At 44.8% G+C, this 17,117-nt stretch overlaps 1 protein-coding gene across 1 annotated transcript in view; it reads left to right on the top strand.

Moving 5' to 3' along the window:
• The window catches only part of INSC (INSC spindle orientation adaptor protein), a 128,926-nt gene that overhangs the window by 46,071 nt on the left and 65,738 nt on the right, over nt 1-17,117 (top strand). The window contains exons 3-5 of the mRNA XM_017348278.3: nt 11,885-12,230; nt 13,201-13,253; nt 14,609-14,732. Of these exons, the coding sequence (XP_017203767.3) occupies nt 11,885-12,230; nt 13,201-13,253; nt 14,609-14,732 (523 nt within the window). The remainder of the gene's footprint in view (nt 1-11,884; nt 12,231-13,200; nt 13,254-14,608; nt 14,733-17,117) is intronic.

Genomic DNA, 17,117 nt, shown 5'->3' with positions numbered 1-17,117 from the left:
GGCCCTTCCAGACCCTTTGCAGAGGGGTTGGAAGTTAATACACTAATCTCACTGTAAATTATTTATAGCTTGTTGCATAAATAATTATGCTTAAATTAACTGTTTGGTAAATAGTTTATAGTTCAGTGCATAGCAGAGGTTATGTCACTCTATTGCTCTATGTGTTGGCTTTAGAAAGCACTCAGTGAAAGATTCTTCCAGGTTGCATTATAGAGAGGTGTGTGGGCTGGGTGGACCCAGCTGACACCTGGTGGTACTCAGAAAAACCCCAAGTGCTTACAACAGCCTCCACGGCCACATGTGATCGGGTCTGATCCCTTTCTGAGCTCACCATCTACCAGGGCTTTTCCCTGCTCACTTTGCTCCAGCCAGTCATCCCTGATCTGTCTCAAACAAACCAGGCATACTCTTGCCCAGCCCTAACCGTTCCCTCCTCTAGGACTGCTCAGTACCCACATTGCAACATGGCTAATTCTGTTACCTCCTGAAATTACTGGCCCAGGTCCTACCTTCAATGATACTACACTACACTGATGACTTATATAAAATAGTAATTACCTCCCTGCTTCTCGCATGAGCAATCTTGGTCCCTCTTACTCTTACTCTGCCTCTACTTGTTACTGAAAGAAGTCTGCTTTTAACATAGTATATTTCTACATTTATTATATTGATTATTATTGTTTGTTCCCCCTGCTCCAGTGGCCCCTCCACAGAGGCAGAGATGTTGATTTGTTTTGCTCATTGATGGATCCCAAGCAGCTAGAATAGTTCCTGACACATTGGAGGCATTAAGTAAATATTTATTGAATGAGTGAATAAATATTTAGAGTGGGACTTATGAGAGTATGTGGGCTGCACACTCTACATGGATGCTGGGAATGCCTGGGGGTTTTTGGAATGAAGTTCTAAGACAGAGGGACTGGAATTCTCTTTTTTTAGAAAAGATTTATTTTATTTATTTGAAAGCCAGAGTTAGAGAGAGAGAGAGAGAGAGAGAGTTATTCCATCCACTGGTTCAATCCCCAAATGTCCACAATGCCCAGGGGCCGGGCCAGGCTGAAGCTAGGAGCTTCTTCCAGGTCTCACACGTGGGTGGCTGGGGCCCAAGCACTTGAACCATCTTCCACTGCTTTCTTGGTTTCATTGGAAGGGAGCTAGATCAGAACAACTGGGACTCACCCAGATGAGTTGCTGGTGCCACAGGCTGTGGCTTAACCCACTATGCCACAACACTGGGCCTAGGACTGGAATTCTTGAACAAAAGAGCTGGTGGTTCTGTTGGACTCACCCTATGTCAATCTGTCTTCTCACTTTGTTCCTCCTGCCCATTTAGTGCTCACATTAAAATCTGGATATCATCTTTGGCTATTCCTTCTCAGTCATCATCTGTGTGAATCAGTGTCCAGGGCTTGTTGATTTTAGCTTCCCGATTATTCATGAAGGATTGTTGACCAACGTCACTTCTGCCCTTGGAACTCAGGATTCCTTCTCTCTTTACACTTGACAGCACTTTGGATGAATAGAAAATCCTTGGCTCACCCTTTATTTCTTCAGAGTTTTAAATCAACAACTCTACATTTTTTTCTGATATAAAATATTTTCTCGGAAATAATCTAATAATAGCATAATTTTCTGTCCCTTATCCACAAAGGACTCCTTCCCTCCCTTTTTCTTTTCCTGTCTGTCTCCTTTCTTTCCTGACTTTGTTTTCTCTTATCCATAATCTTACTAAGTAATGTCTTATGTGTTTGTTTCCATGTATGAAGTATGTCCTTTGTATATAAAGTTTTAACAATTTTTTTTAAAAATGTTACTTAATTTATTTGAAAGGCAGAGCTACAGACACAGGGGGAGAGACAGAGAAAGAAAGATCTTCCATCCACTGGTAAACCCCAAATGCCTACAGCATCTGGGGCTGGGCTAGGCCAAAGCTAGGGTCCAGGAATTTTATCCAGGTCTCTCAGGTGGGTGGCAGGAATTCAGGTTCTTGGGCCGTCATCTGCTGCTTTCCAGGCACATGAGCAAGAAGCTAGGTCAGAAGTGTAAGGGTGGCACGATCCCAGGTCTTCTAATGTGGGGTGCAGTGTCCCACACACTGACTTTGACTTGTTGTGCTACAACTTGCTATGCCCCCAAATATGCACTTTAAAATCCTTTTTCCTCCACAAGAAAGTTTTCCTGATATAGTTTTTAGTATTTATTTTATTCCTGTGCTTTGAGTGTTTTCCACAGTAACTTTAACTGTGTGAATGTTGGCTCATCTCTACTGAACTTTAATATTTGCCATTTTCTATTAAATTCTGGTTTTTTTTTTTTTTTGGACAGGCAGAGTTAGACAGTGAGAGAGAGACAGAAAGGTTTTCCTTTTTCCGTTGGTTCACCCCCCAAATGGCTGCTACAGCCGGCGCGTTGCAGCTGGCACACTGTGCCAATCCGAAGCCAGGAGCCAGGTGCTTCCTCCTGGTCTCCCACGTGGGTGCAGGGCCCAAGGACCTGGGCCACCCTCCACTGCACTTCTGGGCCACAGCAGAGAGCTGAACTGGAAGAGGAGCAGCCGGGACTAGAACCCAGAGCCCCAACCGGGACTAGAACCCGGGGTACCGGTGCTCAGGTGGAGGATTAACCTAGTGAGCCGCGGTGCCAGCCCTATTAAATTCTTTTTATCTTGTTTTTTCATTTAAATTCTTGAAAATTTTTACTTTTGACTTCTTAAGATATTATGTGTTTCTTGTAGAGGCTTTGTTTCTAAAATGATTTTTCTTCTTTTATTTTGGATCATTTCTGGGTTTAGGACAATTTCCTTCCTGAGAATTTATGCTTCTCTTCTAAGTCTTATGTCATTTTCTTAAGATTTTTAAATTTATTTTGAAATAGTAAATTATGATTTTATCTGTTTCATGAGTGCATTTTCCTGGCCTTTTCTCACTGAAGGGCTATGTTTCTGCTCTTTATTTTCTTTTAAAAATAGCTATGTGTGGGATAATATTGCAATAATTTTTATTGCTCATTTTTAAGTAAAATTAGCTTTTATGAACTTTTAGAGGAACACAGGATTCAAGAAAGCTCTTCTGACTTCCTAGAGCTCCACTGACTTTTGTTTTTGTCCAGAGACCAAAATATGGCGAGTTCTTAGCTCTGCTTCCTTCCCTCACATTGATCTAAATATCTCTGTCTTTTACCTCTGTTGTACTTGTCCTACCCAATTCTGATTCTACTCCCAGAAGTTTAATGTGGTACTTGGTTATAGAAGAGGTTCCTGCTGGGTGAGGTTTGGGAATTCACAGTAGACCCCTTGTGCTCACCTGCTGTTAAAGAGACCAGCACCCTTCTACTTTCAACTACTATTCTCAAATTTTCATACTGTGCTTTCTGGTAAGTACCCAGTTTTGGGGTTCTCCTTTCTCATGTTGTCTGAAGCCACCCTATTACTTCCTTCTTCTTGTCCTAAAGTGATACCGAACAGGTCCCACAGTTGTTGAGGTTTGTCTCCACTTGCTTGTGTTTTGTGGCTTCTGGAGATACCTTGTCATTCAGTTTTGTTGTAAATATTACTCAGGGGAGTTCCATTATCTGGTTGCTCTGTCAGTATTTGTGTGGAGACCTGTAGACATTAAAAACTAAGCTGCCATCACTGTCATCTTCCTAGAAGTTTTCCTCATCTTCTCACATTTAAGTAAGAAAGTTAAGATGACAGAGTTGTTTCATTAGAATTTCTGTGCTGGTGGGCCATAACCTCCCAGTGTCCTCCCTGGCCTGGTCAGCGTGGGCCTGGACCTAAGTGAGATGTGCAAGCTAGACAGGGCGTGGGGAGTAGCCGCTGAGCGGGGGTACGAGGAGGCAGGGAGTCCGCAGCTGACTGGTGTGCTCTGTTTGTTCTTCCCACTGTGTGTGTGTGTTGGTGGATGAAAGAGGAGGGATCTGTACAGTGTCTAAAAATAAGTTATTTTCAGCTCATTCTTAAAGAAAACCAGATTGTGATTTCGCCATTGTGCCGTATCCATCCTCATTTCTGAGACTGTCACTCGGGAAGGTGGCTCCTGCAAGTGAACACCCTGGAGCAGGTCTGCGCCCCTGGGGCCTGCCATTCTTCATTTTCCTCTACCCTCTCTCCCAGAGGTGTTTTGTTTTTTTTTTTTTTTTGATTTATTTTATTTATTTGAAAGACAGAGTTAGAGAGAGGTAGATAAAGAGAGGTCTTCCAGCCACTGGTTCACTCCCCAAATGGCTGCAAAGGCCAGAGCTGAGCTGATCTGGAGCCAGGAGCCAGGAGCCAGGAGCCAGGAGCCTCCTCCGGGTCTCCGACATGGGTGCAGGGGCCCAAGGACTTGGGCCATCTTCTACTGCTTTCCCAGGCCATAGCAGAGAGCTAGATCGGAAGTGGAGTGGCCGGGACTCGAACCAGCACCCATATCATATGCCAGCGCTGCAAGTCAGGGCTTTAACCCACTGCGCCACAGCACCAGCCACTCTCCCAGAGTTTAGACAGTCAGTGACTCACAAATTCCTTCATCCTGCTGTTTCTCAGAATGGCCCTTGAAGCCCCTGCATGGGAATGTGGTCCTGGTCTCCCTGGATCAAGGCTGCTTCTTTACTCCTCTCATCCCCCCCACCCTTCACTTTTTTCTTTTAGAAAAGGGTAGGGGTTAGGGGGAGCAAACAGGTTAAGAGCAGACTTTGGAATCTAGGAGGTCAAGGTTTCAATATCAATGTTACCACCTTTTACCTGGGTGGTTTTACTTCTCTGTATCTCAGTTTCCTCATCTATAAAATGGAGATACCAATAATACCAATGTTAGAAAAAAGACCTGGGGAGTAAATCAAATAATTGATATAAAGTATGCAGCATGGTGCCCAACACATGGAATGTGTTCAGCAAATGCTAGCCGCCATTGTATTTAGAGTTATTACTGAGGGATCAAAATGTTGATATGGGAACGGGCAGCAAGGGGAACTGTTCCCTTGTATCATGCAATATGCTAGGCCCATCCCATTCACTAATTAATCAATACTTCCCTCAACTTTGTGTAGAGGGTTCTGTTATTTCTATTTTACAGTGGTATAAATCAAGGCTCAAAGAAGTGAAGAAATTTATTTTGAAGACTACTAATTTACGTTGTTAAAGTCAGGGTACTGAGTGACCAGAGGAGGGCAGAGACTTCTGGGTTCTCCTCATAATTCTGTTTCTTTTTCTGGTTCTGGGCCCATGGATGTGTTGACTTTCTGAAAATTTATCAAACTGCATTTTTTGTTATCATTTGTTCACTTTGATGTGCATATATTACATTTCAATATATATATATATATATATCATTTCAGAATTTTCAGGAAAAGAAAAAATAATGAAACAGCAGTTTTCCTAAAGACACACAGGTTATGGGAAGCGAGCTAGGTCTTTGTACCTCCAGGTGGCCACACGCAAGCTTTGTTGGCTTGTGCTTGGATTAGGTCCTCCTTTGCTTATGGCCCTAAGACTGCAGGCTGCTCCATCCTGAGGAGGATCTGGCTCAAGGCCTGTTTGTCCAGGTGAATAAGGAGGGAGCACAGTCACCATTAGCCAAGCAGAGGGCCTCCGAGGAAGGGCTCCCCAAGGCAGCCAAGCACTGAAGGCACAGGTACAAGAGGCCTGCTTGGGATTCAGCCATTGTGGACTGGAGAAAAATATCAGTGGGGTTTGCCCTGTTCCTTTCCCCTGAGAGAACACTTTGTACCTGCCAGCCCGACTAGGGTCCCCTTTCTTTCTTTCCTCTCCCAAGTTCTTGGAGAAGGGGTCTAATACTTGCTTTTTAGCCGGTTTTTGCCTGCCCATTCTCTGCAGCATAGGCTTTCTAGGTCTTCCTCCCGTGGGACTCACTACACAAAGCTGGAGAGACAGCCAGGTTTGGCTTGTGCATTGGGTTGGGGAAGAAGCAAGGGAAGTGAACCTCTTCCTGGAGGGAAGAGAAATTCATTTGGATTCCCCTATCTACTCTGTATTTTAGAACTCAACTTTGCAATTTTAGGATAGTCTTAGTTTTACATAAAGTTGCAAAGATAGTACAGGATGTTCCTATAGACCCCTCATCCAACTTCCCCACTGCTTTTGTCACAGCTGAGGAATCAGCATTAGTCCGTTGCAGTTACTTGAGATATTACTGCTAATATCTCAGGATATCATTTGAATTTTTTTTTTTCAGTGAATGGCCCTTTTCTGTGTCAGGATTCCACCTGGTTTTTCACATTACATTTAGTCATCACTTCTTAGTCTCCTCCTGTCTAGGACAGTTTCTCAGTCTCCTCTTGTTTTTGATGACCTCAGACAGCTTTGCAGAGGATTGACCAGGTATTTTATAGATAATTCCTTAGTTTGCGTTCATCTGATGTTTTTTTCCATGATGAGACTGAAGTTATGTCTTTTGGAGGATGAATGCCCAGGGAGGAGGAGGTAGGCTTCTTACCATCCTGTAACCAGGATGCATGCTGTGAACATGACTTCTCTTTGGTGAGGTGAACCTCGAGCACTTAGTTAAGGTGGTGTCTTCCAGGTTTCTCCATTGTGAAGTTACTTTATTTCTTCCCTTTTGATATTCTCTTCTTGGACAGAGGGATGCTAAGTGTAGCCCATGCCCCACTGTTTTTAATCATCAAGTTTATATGACATTAAGACCCATAAACACACACATACTCAGCTGAGTATTTGTGCATGTAGGGAAACAAAAACTGACACCCACACATGCAGATACAGGCATCCAGATAATATAGACAGACACCCACTCAGATGAATTGTTCACAAACACAGACATAGCCACAAAAACACAGATCCTGGAGAAATCAATAGTTTTGTTTTTGTCTACTTCTTCTAGCTGAGTGAGGAATCAACTAGGATTTTAATTAACACAGCTTCTGAAATTTCACTTTCATTCTAATTTTTTAAAGATCTTGAGGAGCAAAGAGTGATGATGCCTCCTGTGTGCATTGGGGGTGGAGGGCTAGACAAAAATATGAGTTTGGGATCTAAGCAGATGTGTCAGGATGAGCCCAGGCCTGGGGCATTTGGTGGCCCTGACACCCCTTTTCTCGTTTCCTAGCCCTTCCGTGACTGCAGGGCTGGGATGGCTCTTTCTCCTGCAGGCCAGAGGTAAGGGGGTCCAAGTGTCTCTTTTCAGAGAGTCCCAGAGCTCTTCCTCAGGAAGTCGTGCGGAAAGCTGACCCTGAGCCCAGGCACATGGGTTTCCGCTGTGTCAGGCGCTCTCCTGGGTGTGGTGTGGCCTACCAGCCCTCTCGGTCACCACTGCTGTTGCTGTGCTTTGCCTCTCTGACAGCTTGTTAGAGCTTGCACCATAAACACCCTGCTGCTGCTCTGGTATCCAAGGCTTCTCAAGACCAGAGCCCTGTTCTGTCTTTCTGATTGCCTTCCTTGCAGCTCCTGCTCTTCCAGAATGTACAGCTCTAGTCCAAAGGATTTGCCCGTTGTCCCGCTGAGTGCCCCACTCTGGAACTTGCTCCCATTATCCTGACATGCACAAACTCTACCCAGCTGCACAGCCTCCTCTTCCAAGTACCTTGCCCTGCTCTCCAGCTGGAAGGGATGGCTCTCTCCTTTGAATTCCCAGAAGACTTTTACTCTGAGGAATGACACCAACTCATCACTGCCTAGTGGTTTGTGCACTTGCATTTTAGGGAAGGATCTTTTGGTCTAAGCAATAGAAATCAACTCTCGGATTTATCTCCTCACTCCCTGAATGATCCTGTGGTTTCTCATGGAACAACTGAAGTCACTATCCTTAACATGACCCCTGTGTGGTAACTCCAGTCTCTGTGACTCTCGGTTCTAAGTGTCACAATTGGAGAGAATGAATTAGTGCAGCATGTTTCAGGCCCTTGGCGCTCCTCCCCCAACCCCCCATCAACCACCAACTGTAACCCAGAAGTTTTACACTGCTCAGACAAGACCACCAGGGGCACTCATAGAATCTGAAGGAGGGGGGCTTTTCTCAAAAAAGAGGGAAAACCTGAAGCCAGAGCAGCCACATAAGGAGTAGCTAGTGTGAGTTGTCTCTGCTATTGATAGAAGAGGGAAGAGGGATGCTGGGAAGACAAAGTAGCATACATCCACTGCAAAGTGTTTATGGAGCGAATGAGTCACGGGGTGGAATGACTAGTACATCTGTTGCCTCTTTAGAGCCTTAGGTCAGATTGTTTCCCAGGTGTGTGTCCCTGGAACACAACCACAATATGCATTTCCAACTTTTATATTCCTTTATTAATCATGTCAGCCTCGGGTGCTCTCTGGGTAGCTTGAGTGAGGAGGAAAGCATATGAAATCTTCTGTATGGTACAGAGGTATAGCAATAAATGCCTGGCATTTGATCACTCATGTCTTGGTGTGTATTAACTGAGTAACTGATCCGTGTTGGGCACAGGCCATATGTCAGATGCATGGGACTGGCCCTCCCGGGACTTGAGAGTTCAGAGAAATATCAGCTGTGAAAGAGTGTTATTAGTGCACCAGTGGATGCTGCGGGGACCCAGAGGAGGTACTGAGGTGCTCGGCTGAGGCTTTCTAGAGGAAGTAATAGTAGAGCTGGGTCTTGCAGAGTGAATAGGAGCTTGCCAGTTAGAGAAGAAGGAAAGGGGATTTTAGTCTGAGAGTATTTTAAGTATATTCGAGGCTACCAGGGACTGTGAAAGAGGGTGGTGTGGTTGGGAAATCGGTGGGTGTAGTGTGCCTGAAGTATAGAGAGTGTGTTTGTGACAGGGACACTAAGAATTGGGAGAAGGTGGAGAATGGAGATATGTGGGGAGACTGGGCGCAGATTATGGAAGTTTCTTATCTTATGCTCTGGAGTTTTTACTTAATCAGGGAGTAATGGCCTGGGGATGTGGGGAGGGAGGGCACTGAGGTATTTGACCAGAGGAACAACCCATTTCAGAATCTAGGTAGAAAGCCCTAATACCCTATCTGGAGAATATGAAGCATTGCTGCTTTAGGAAGTGAATATGTCCACATGAATTGAATACAGTTCTGCTCTTGGAGATTTGTGTTACTGGTTTGAGATACTGACATGAAAGGGCATATATGTATGAGAATGTTTTACTGCTGCATTGTTGATAGTCATCAAGAATTGGAAACAAAATGAATACCCAACAATGGAAAAAATTATTTGATAATTTGGTATATATGAAAGCTGAATAAGTTTTAGACTTTGGCAATAATGTTTTAGAATCCTGTTGACTTGGAGGGATTTTTGTGTTAAGTAAGAAGATTAAAGTATGGCTAGGTGTGTATATTCTAAAACAATCAGTGGGTCAGAAAACTATGTATATGTATATATTCTTAAATATAAGTCTGTGTAAGAATTTGAGTGTGGGGAAAAATATGAACTGACTCCTCCTAGGTCACCATGAGTCAACTGGGGGCGGGGCTGTGCAATGACAGGAAAGTGATAATAAGTTGTGAAGACTAGCAGTGGTCTACATAGTACATGTGGCTCAGTTCCACCCCAGAGAAGCTAAATATGAGTTTATAAAGATAGAATAGGAAGCAGCATGCTGTGATTTCATACTTTAGGCGATTTTCTTCTCCCTCTTTTCTGTATCTGTGTCTGTATGCATATGCATAGACCCAAACATGTAGATATGTGTATATGCAAATTCTGTAAAAAAATACAATAGCCTCATGAAAGATGAATGAGACAGAAAGATCTTTGGTGAGTTTTTGTTTTTAACAGTTTAAAATAGGCAGTTTCCTATTAGACAAACACACATGTAATTTCCATGGCTATACATTATATGCCACCTGGTTAAAAAAATTACATCTGAAAGCTTTATACCCAAACAACTGCATCTTTCAGAAAGTCCTGCTCCTTCTCATTAAATATCCATAAGCATGAAGACATGACTTTAACCTTGATGGTTGTAGTATGCCTTAATTGCTTCAACTGTACTTGATAGCTTTGCTTCACCAGGAGGGCCTCATTGGTGCCCTAGGCTGTACTGACCCAGAATAAAAGTGAAGTCCTCACCTTATGCTTTGCAGGCCTATAGGCTCCACCTCCCTGCCCCCATTGCTTCTACCTTTTCTCCCATCTTGGCTGACTTCTCCTTGGAATTCCTCACACATCTCCAGGTCACTTCACTGCCCCAGAGCTTTTGAATTTGCCATTCCTTCTCCCTGGAACAAATGCTCACTGGACATCCTCCTGGCTCACTTCCTCATGTCTTTCACATTGTGCTCAAAATGTCCCTTTCTCTGTGAGCCTCCCTGGACCCACTTTTTTAAACTGCAATGCCTGTTTGTCCCTTCCATCCTTGATACATTCTAGGTGTCTTCTCTATTCTTTTCCTTCCTAACACTCACTGCCACCAACATATTGCTACCTTGTTGGTTTATTTTGAAAATTGATGGTCCTCTTACTAAATCTAACTTTCACAAGGGAAAGGATTATCTGTTTGCTGTCACAGCCCAGGTCTTCAAGCTATACTTGGCACATTGTAGAGCCTGCAGGCCTATTTGTAGAATGATTGAGTGAGTTGATGGCAGGTGGAGAATGGCTTGAGGGATGTAGGATTAGCCACAGAAAGACTCTTTGGAAGGCTCTATTACTAGCCAGAGACAACGGTACTTGAGCTCAGCCTTCATGGTTAATTGCATATGTCTTCTGTTGTAAAATGGTGCTGAAGCCTCTTATTGGCTTTTAACTTCTCATTCATTTGTCTTGATTCTTAAGGCAGAGTCAAGGCTCCTTGGGAATGGAGGCTAGACATCTCCGTCTCTGTTTTTCCTGCAGAGCCTGGCACTTATGTGATACTAAACTAAGGCTCTTGACAGATGTCCAATGCTTCATTAATTATCTGCTATTACTGGCTTTTATTTGACTAAGGGGATTTTAGAGTGATTTTTATTTGATTAAGATCTTCGGAACTAATCTATGTTCTCATGGTGTTATACTTAAGAGAGTTAAATTTATTCCATTATGAAAGTGACATCCATACTCACTATAGGAAATTTGGAAATTAGTAAAAAGTTGAAAAAATTAAAGACTTTAGTTTTACAACTCAAAGAGCCTTTAGCATTTAGATATCTTTATATATTTTTTCTAGACAGAGCTATTTAACATTCTTGTAATTGTTGTGTGTGCAGTTACATTTTGCATACTGCTTTCCTTGTTTTACATACACATTTTTATTTGCTATAATATTCTGGAAAGCATTATTTTAAATACATGTATACTATATAACCACATTGCTATGCCAGAGCTCACTTAATGTGTTATTTGATAATTTGGGCTATTTCCATTTCACCCTTATTGTACAGACCATCTGCTGTTCTGTCAGACTTCATGGCTTGTTATTTATTAGTCTAATCACTTATCCTCAAAACTTCTCGCCTCCATCTTCTTTTTTTTTTTTTTTTTTTGACAGGCAGAGTGGACAATGAGAGAGAGACAGAGAGAAAGGTCTTCCTTTTGCCGTTGGTTCACCCTCCAATGGCCGCTGCAGCTAGCGCGCTGCGGCCGGCGCACCACGCTGATCCAATGGCAGGAGCCAGGTGCTTCTCCTGGTCTCCCATGGGGTGCAGGACCCAAGCACTAGGGCCATCCTCCACTGCACTCCCTGGCCACAGCAGAGAGCTGGCCTGGAAGAGGGGCAACCGGGACAGAGTCTGGCGCCCCGACCGGGACTAGAACCCGGTGTGCCGGAGCCACAAGGTGGAGGATTAGCCTAGTGAGCCACAGCACTGGCCTCTGCCTCCATCTTACTATCTCTAAAACAAAGGTTCATGAATGGAAGAAGCAGTGTTGAGTGCGTATAGTAGATGCTTAGGAAACACCGGATGGACTGGAATTGGAGCCCTTGGAAACTGTGGGGTACTGATGGTCTTCCTGGCACTATTCCCTGGTTGCAGGCTGCACCTGATGCAGGTGGACTCAGTCCAGCGCTGGATGGAGGACCTGAAGCTCATGACCGAGTGTGAGTGCATGTGCGTCCTGCAGGCAAAGCCCATCAGTCTGGAGGAGGACGCACAGGGCGACCTCATCCTGGCGGGTGGCCCCAGCCTTGGGGACCCCCTGCAGTTGCTGCTCAAGCGGGGCTGGGTCATCAGCACTGAACTGCGCAGAATCGGGCAGAAGTTGGCCCAAGACCGCTGGGCTCGTGTGCACAGCATGAGCGTGCGTCTCACCTGCCACGCCCGCTCCATGGTCAGCGAGTACACTGCTGCCAGCAGGAGTTCCTCACAGGAAATGAGCCAGGTCAGCTGCCCCGGGATGGAGGTGGGTGGGTGCTGGGAGTAGGGGTGCCTTGGAGAAGAGTGGGTCTGGACTGCATTGAGTGAACCTTTGCTGCCCCAGGGCCTCCCTCCCTCCCTCTTTGGTAAAGGAGTGGAGAAAGACTATTAGAATCTGAACTGATTTTCTACCAAGTGCTTGTGCTGGGTGTTCTTACACATTTGATTTAACCTGTGCAGCCTGAGAGGCAGGCACCACCACTGTGCAAAGCTACTAATGGTTAAATACACCAACTTTGAGGTAAGGCTGCCTAGGTCCAACTGTCAGCTCTGCTGTGTGACCTTGGCAATGTACTTAACTTCTTTCTGTCCTGTTCCTTGATCCTAGTGGGTATAATAATAGTATTTGTTTCATAGACTTATTGTGAGGACTAAGTGAGTTTTTACATATAAACTAAAGCAGTTGATTAAAATGTATTACAATTGTCCTCTGCATTTTATTCATTAGCACACAGAGCTTCAAGAGGCTCACTAGCTTGCCCGAAGGGATGCACTGGATGGTGCGAGCAGCTTCAACCCAAGATTCTCTGATTACACAGCCCATGATTTTGAACCTTCTTCTCAAAGCTCAGAGTGTTACCTCATGCACTTTTCAACTGAGTACTTTGCTCTTTGCTTCTAACTTGTCCTTTGTCCATTTTGCAGACAATGAACTTCTAGTGGTGCTTCAAAGCCCAGCTTAAGTAGCCTGTGTTTACTGAAGTATCCCAGATCCCCCGGCACAAGGAATTGCTCGGTTTTCTCCTGTAGGGCTTCCAAAGCAGCTGACAGTGATCTCTTTTGCCACCGCATCACTCAGGGATCTAGTTTATGATGTACTTGTTCCCCAAGTCAGAGTACTTGGTTCCTTATCTTTGTGTCCCAGAACAGCTGGTGCAGCAGTTGGTCCTCACCAACGCTATGGAATCGAGAACAACTGCTGTGCTTTTCTGCAGGTTGAGAAGCTGTTAATGGAGAAGTGCTCAGAGCTCTCGGCCATCACAGAGAGGTATGTCCGGGGCCAGGGCCTCCCAGCGTCTGCCAGCCCATCTTTCAGCCCAGGATGGAGCTGCTGCCTTCTCTCGGAAACAGAATGGGGAGATCTGATGGCGGGGGCACCTAGAGGTTTCTTCTCTGACTTTTTTGAAAGCTTGGATAATTTGTTTGGAATTTTTTATCCTATCTTTTGGTCTCAGGGATAAAATGAGAAGCAGAGGGGAGCCTGGGGTATAGGAAGAAAGATTTTTTGAGAAGTTGGTAACAAGGGGAAGATTTCCCACAACTTTCAGAGACCTGCTGCTCGCCCAAGTCAAGGCAAGGGGAGAGCAGACTGTCACATCCTTCCATAGACACGAATGCTCAGAGACACTCACTGGCTCCTGCACAGATAAACACACTCTTGCACAATCACAGAAATTCACACCCCTTCCTGCATTTGACATGTATAAACATACCTCTGTTCACACTCAGACACATACACACGCTCCCTGTCGTGTGTACACACCTCCAAGTGTCTGTTGACAGCGTTCCCAGCCCCATGTCCTGAAGGCAAAACTTGGAGCTTGGCATTGCCTGGGGCTCTCAGGGGGCTTTGGCTTGCCTTGCCTAGGTAGGACATTCTCAGGCCCCAGGGGTAAACGTGAGCCTGATTCCCCTCTGTTCTTCCTGTCCAGAGAAAATCCTCAAGACTGCTTGCTGCACGTTGTAGGCAGCCGTTTCTTAGAGGGCCGCAGGCATTGGCATCCAGCTCCAGAGTGAGCTGTGGCAAAGCCTTGGCCCCCAGCCCTCTGCTTCCACCCCCCCCCCCCCCAGCGCTGGAGCAGATGGACTCTGGCCACAAGGCTTCCACCCTCCCTCCCCAGCACTGGAGCAGATGGACTCTGGCCACAAGGCTTCCACCCTCCCTCCCCAGCACTGGAGCAGATGGACTCTGGCCACAAGACTTCCACCCTCCCTCCCCAGCACTGGAGCAGATGGACTCTGGCCACAAGGCTTCCACCCTCCCTCCCCAGCACTGGAGCAGATGGACTCTGGCCACAAGGCTTCCACCCTCCCTCCCCAGCACTGGAGCAGATGGACTCTGGCCACAAGGCTGGTGGTTCATGAGGGAGGAGCCTGCAGAGATGGATGTGCTGTTCTCTGATGGCCGTTTGCCCCCCTGGCAGGGACTGTTACTCCATGGCAGCTGGCACTTCCCTGCACACTGAGGGACCCAGGGGCGAGTTGGAGGCAGGAAGTTCTTTCCCTTTAGCCCACTCTCACCACACCCCAGGTCTGGAGTGGGTCCAGATTCGGTCCCTGCGAGGGCTCTGGGCTGACCCCTTGCCTCTTCCAGTGACTCTCCCCCTTGTTTCTCCTGCCCAGGTGCCTCCAGGTTGAGAGTGAGCATGTCCTGAAGTCGATGAAGGCTTGCGTGAGTGAGACCCTGAGCACGCTGGGGCAGCACTTTGGCCAGCTGCTGGAGCTGGCCCTGACGCGGGAGGTGCAGGTCAGTGCAGCTGGGCTGGGGGGAGCGGTAAAGCCAGGTTGGAGGGATGTTGCTAAAGTAACCTTTCTTTTTTTCTATTTTTAAAGTTTTTTTTTAACTTTTATTTAATGAATATAGATTTCCAAAGTACAGCTTATGGATTACAATGGCTTCTCCCCCCCCCCCCATAACTTCCCTTCCACCCATAACTGTCCCCTTTCCTGCTCCCTCTCCCCTTCCATTCACATCAAGATTCATTTTCAATTCTCTTTATATACAGAAGATCAGTTTAGTATATATTAAGTAAAGATTTCAACAGTTTGCACCCACATAGCAACACAAAGTGAAAAATACTGTTTGAGTACTAGTTATAGCATTAAATCACAATGTACAGCACATTAAGGACAGAGATCCTACATGAGGAGTAGTGCACAGTGACTGCTGCTGTTGACTTAACAAATTGACACTCTTGTTTATGGCATCAGTAATCACCCTAGGCTCTTGTCATGAGTTTCCAAGGCTATGGAAGCCTTTTGAGTTCACTGACTCTTACCATATTTAGACAAGGTCATAGTCAAAGTGGAAGTTTTCTCCTCCCTTCAGAGAAAGGTACCTCCTTCTTTGATGACCTGTTCTTTCCACTGGGATCTCACTCATGGAGATCTTTCATTTAGTCTTTTTTTTTTTTTTTTTTTTTTTTTTTTGCCAGAGTGTCTGGCTTTCCATGCCTAAAATACTCTCATGGGCTTTTCAGCCAGATCCGCATGCCTTAAGGGCTGATTCTGAGGCCAGAGTGCTGTTTAGGACATCTGCCATTCTATGGGTCTGCTGTGTATCTCACTTCCCATGTTGGATCATTCTCTCCCTTTTTTATTCTATTAGCTAGTATTTGCAGACACTATTCTTGTTTATGTGATCCCTTTGGTTCTTAGTCCTATCATTATGATCAATTGTGAACAGAAATTGATCACTGGGACTAGTGAGATGGCATTGGTACATGCCACCTTGATGGGATTGAATTGGAATCCCCTGGTATGTTTCTAACTCTACCGTTTGAGGTAAGTCAGCTTGAGCATGTCCCGAATTGCACATCTCTTCCCTCTCTTATTCCCACTCTTATATTTAACAGCAATCACTTTTCAGTTAAGTTTCAGCACTTAAGAATAATTGTGTATTGATTACAGTATTCAACCAAAAGTATTAAGTGGAACAGACAAAAAAATACCGGAGGCATCACAATACCAGATTTTAGGACATACTACAGGGCAGTTGTAATCAAAACAGCATGGTACTGGTACAGAAACAGATGGATAGACCAATGGAACAGAATAGAAACACCAGAAATCAACCCAAACATCTACAACCAACTTTTATTTGATCAAGGATCTAAAACAAATTCCTGGAACAAGGACATTTTATTCAATAAATGGTGCTGGGAAAACTGGATTTCCATGTGCAGAAGCATGAAGCAAGACCCCTACCTTACACCTTACACAAAAATCCACTCAACATGGATTAAAGACCTAAATCTACGACCTGACACCATCAAATTATTAGAGAACATTGGAGAAACCCTGCAAGATATTGGCACAGGCAAAGAATTTCTGGAAAAGACCCTGGAGGTGCAGGCAGTCAAAGCCAAAATTAACTAATGGGATTGCATCAAATTGAGAAGTTTCTGTACTGCAAAAGAAACAGTCAGGAGAGTGAAGAGACAACCGACAGAATGGGAAAAAAATATTTGCAAACTATGCAACAGATAAAGGATTAATAACCAGAATCTACAAAGAGATCAAGAAACTCCACAACAACAAAACAAGCAACCCACTTAAGAGATGGGCCAAGGACCTCAATAGACATTTTTCAAAAGAGGAAATCCAAATGGCCAACAGGCACATGAAAAAATGTTCAAGATCACTAGCAATAAGGGAAATGGAAATCAAAACCACAATGAGGTTTCACCTCACCCCGGTTAGAATGGCTCACATTCAGAAATCCACCAATAGATGCTGGCGAGGATGTGGGGAAAAAGGGACACTAACCCACTGTTGGTGGGAATGCAAACTGGTTAAGCCACTATGGAGATTCCTCAGAAACCTGAATATAACCCTACCATTCAACCCAGCCATCCCACTCCTTGGAATTTACCCAAAGGAAATTAAATTGGCAAACAAAAAAGCGGTCTGCACCTTAATGTTTATTACAGCTCAATTCCCATTAGCTAAGACCTGGAATCAACCTAAATACCCATCAACAGTAGACTGGATAAAGAAATTATGGGATATGTACTCTATAGAATACTATACAGCAGTAAAAAACAATGAAATCTGGTCATTTGCAATACAATGGAGGAATCTGGAAAACATTATGCTGAGTGAAATAAGCCAGCCCCAAAGGGACAAATAT

Source organism: Oryctolagus cuniculus, chromosome 1, assembly GCF_964237555.1.
Source record: "Oryctolagus cuniculus chromosome 1, mOryCun1.1, whole genome shotgun sequence".
Lineage (NCBI taxonomy): Eukaryota > Metazoa > Chordata > Mammalia > Lagomorpha > Leporidae > Oryctolagus > Oryctolagus cuniculus.
Note: the sequence above shows the minus strand (reverse complement) of the source record. Positions and strands in the feature narration are given on the sequence as shown.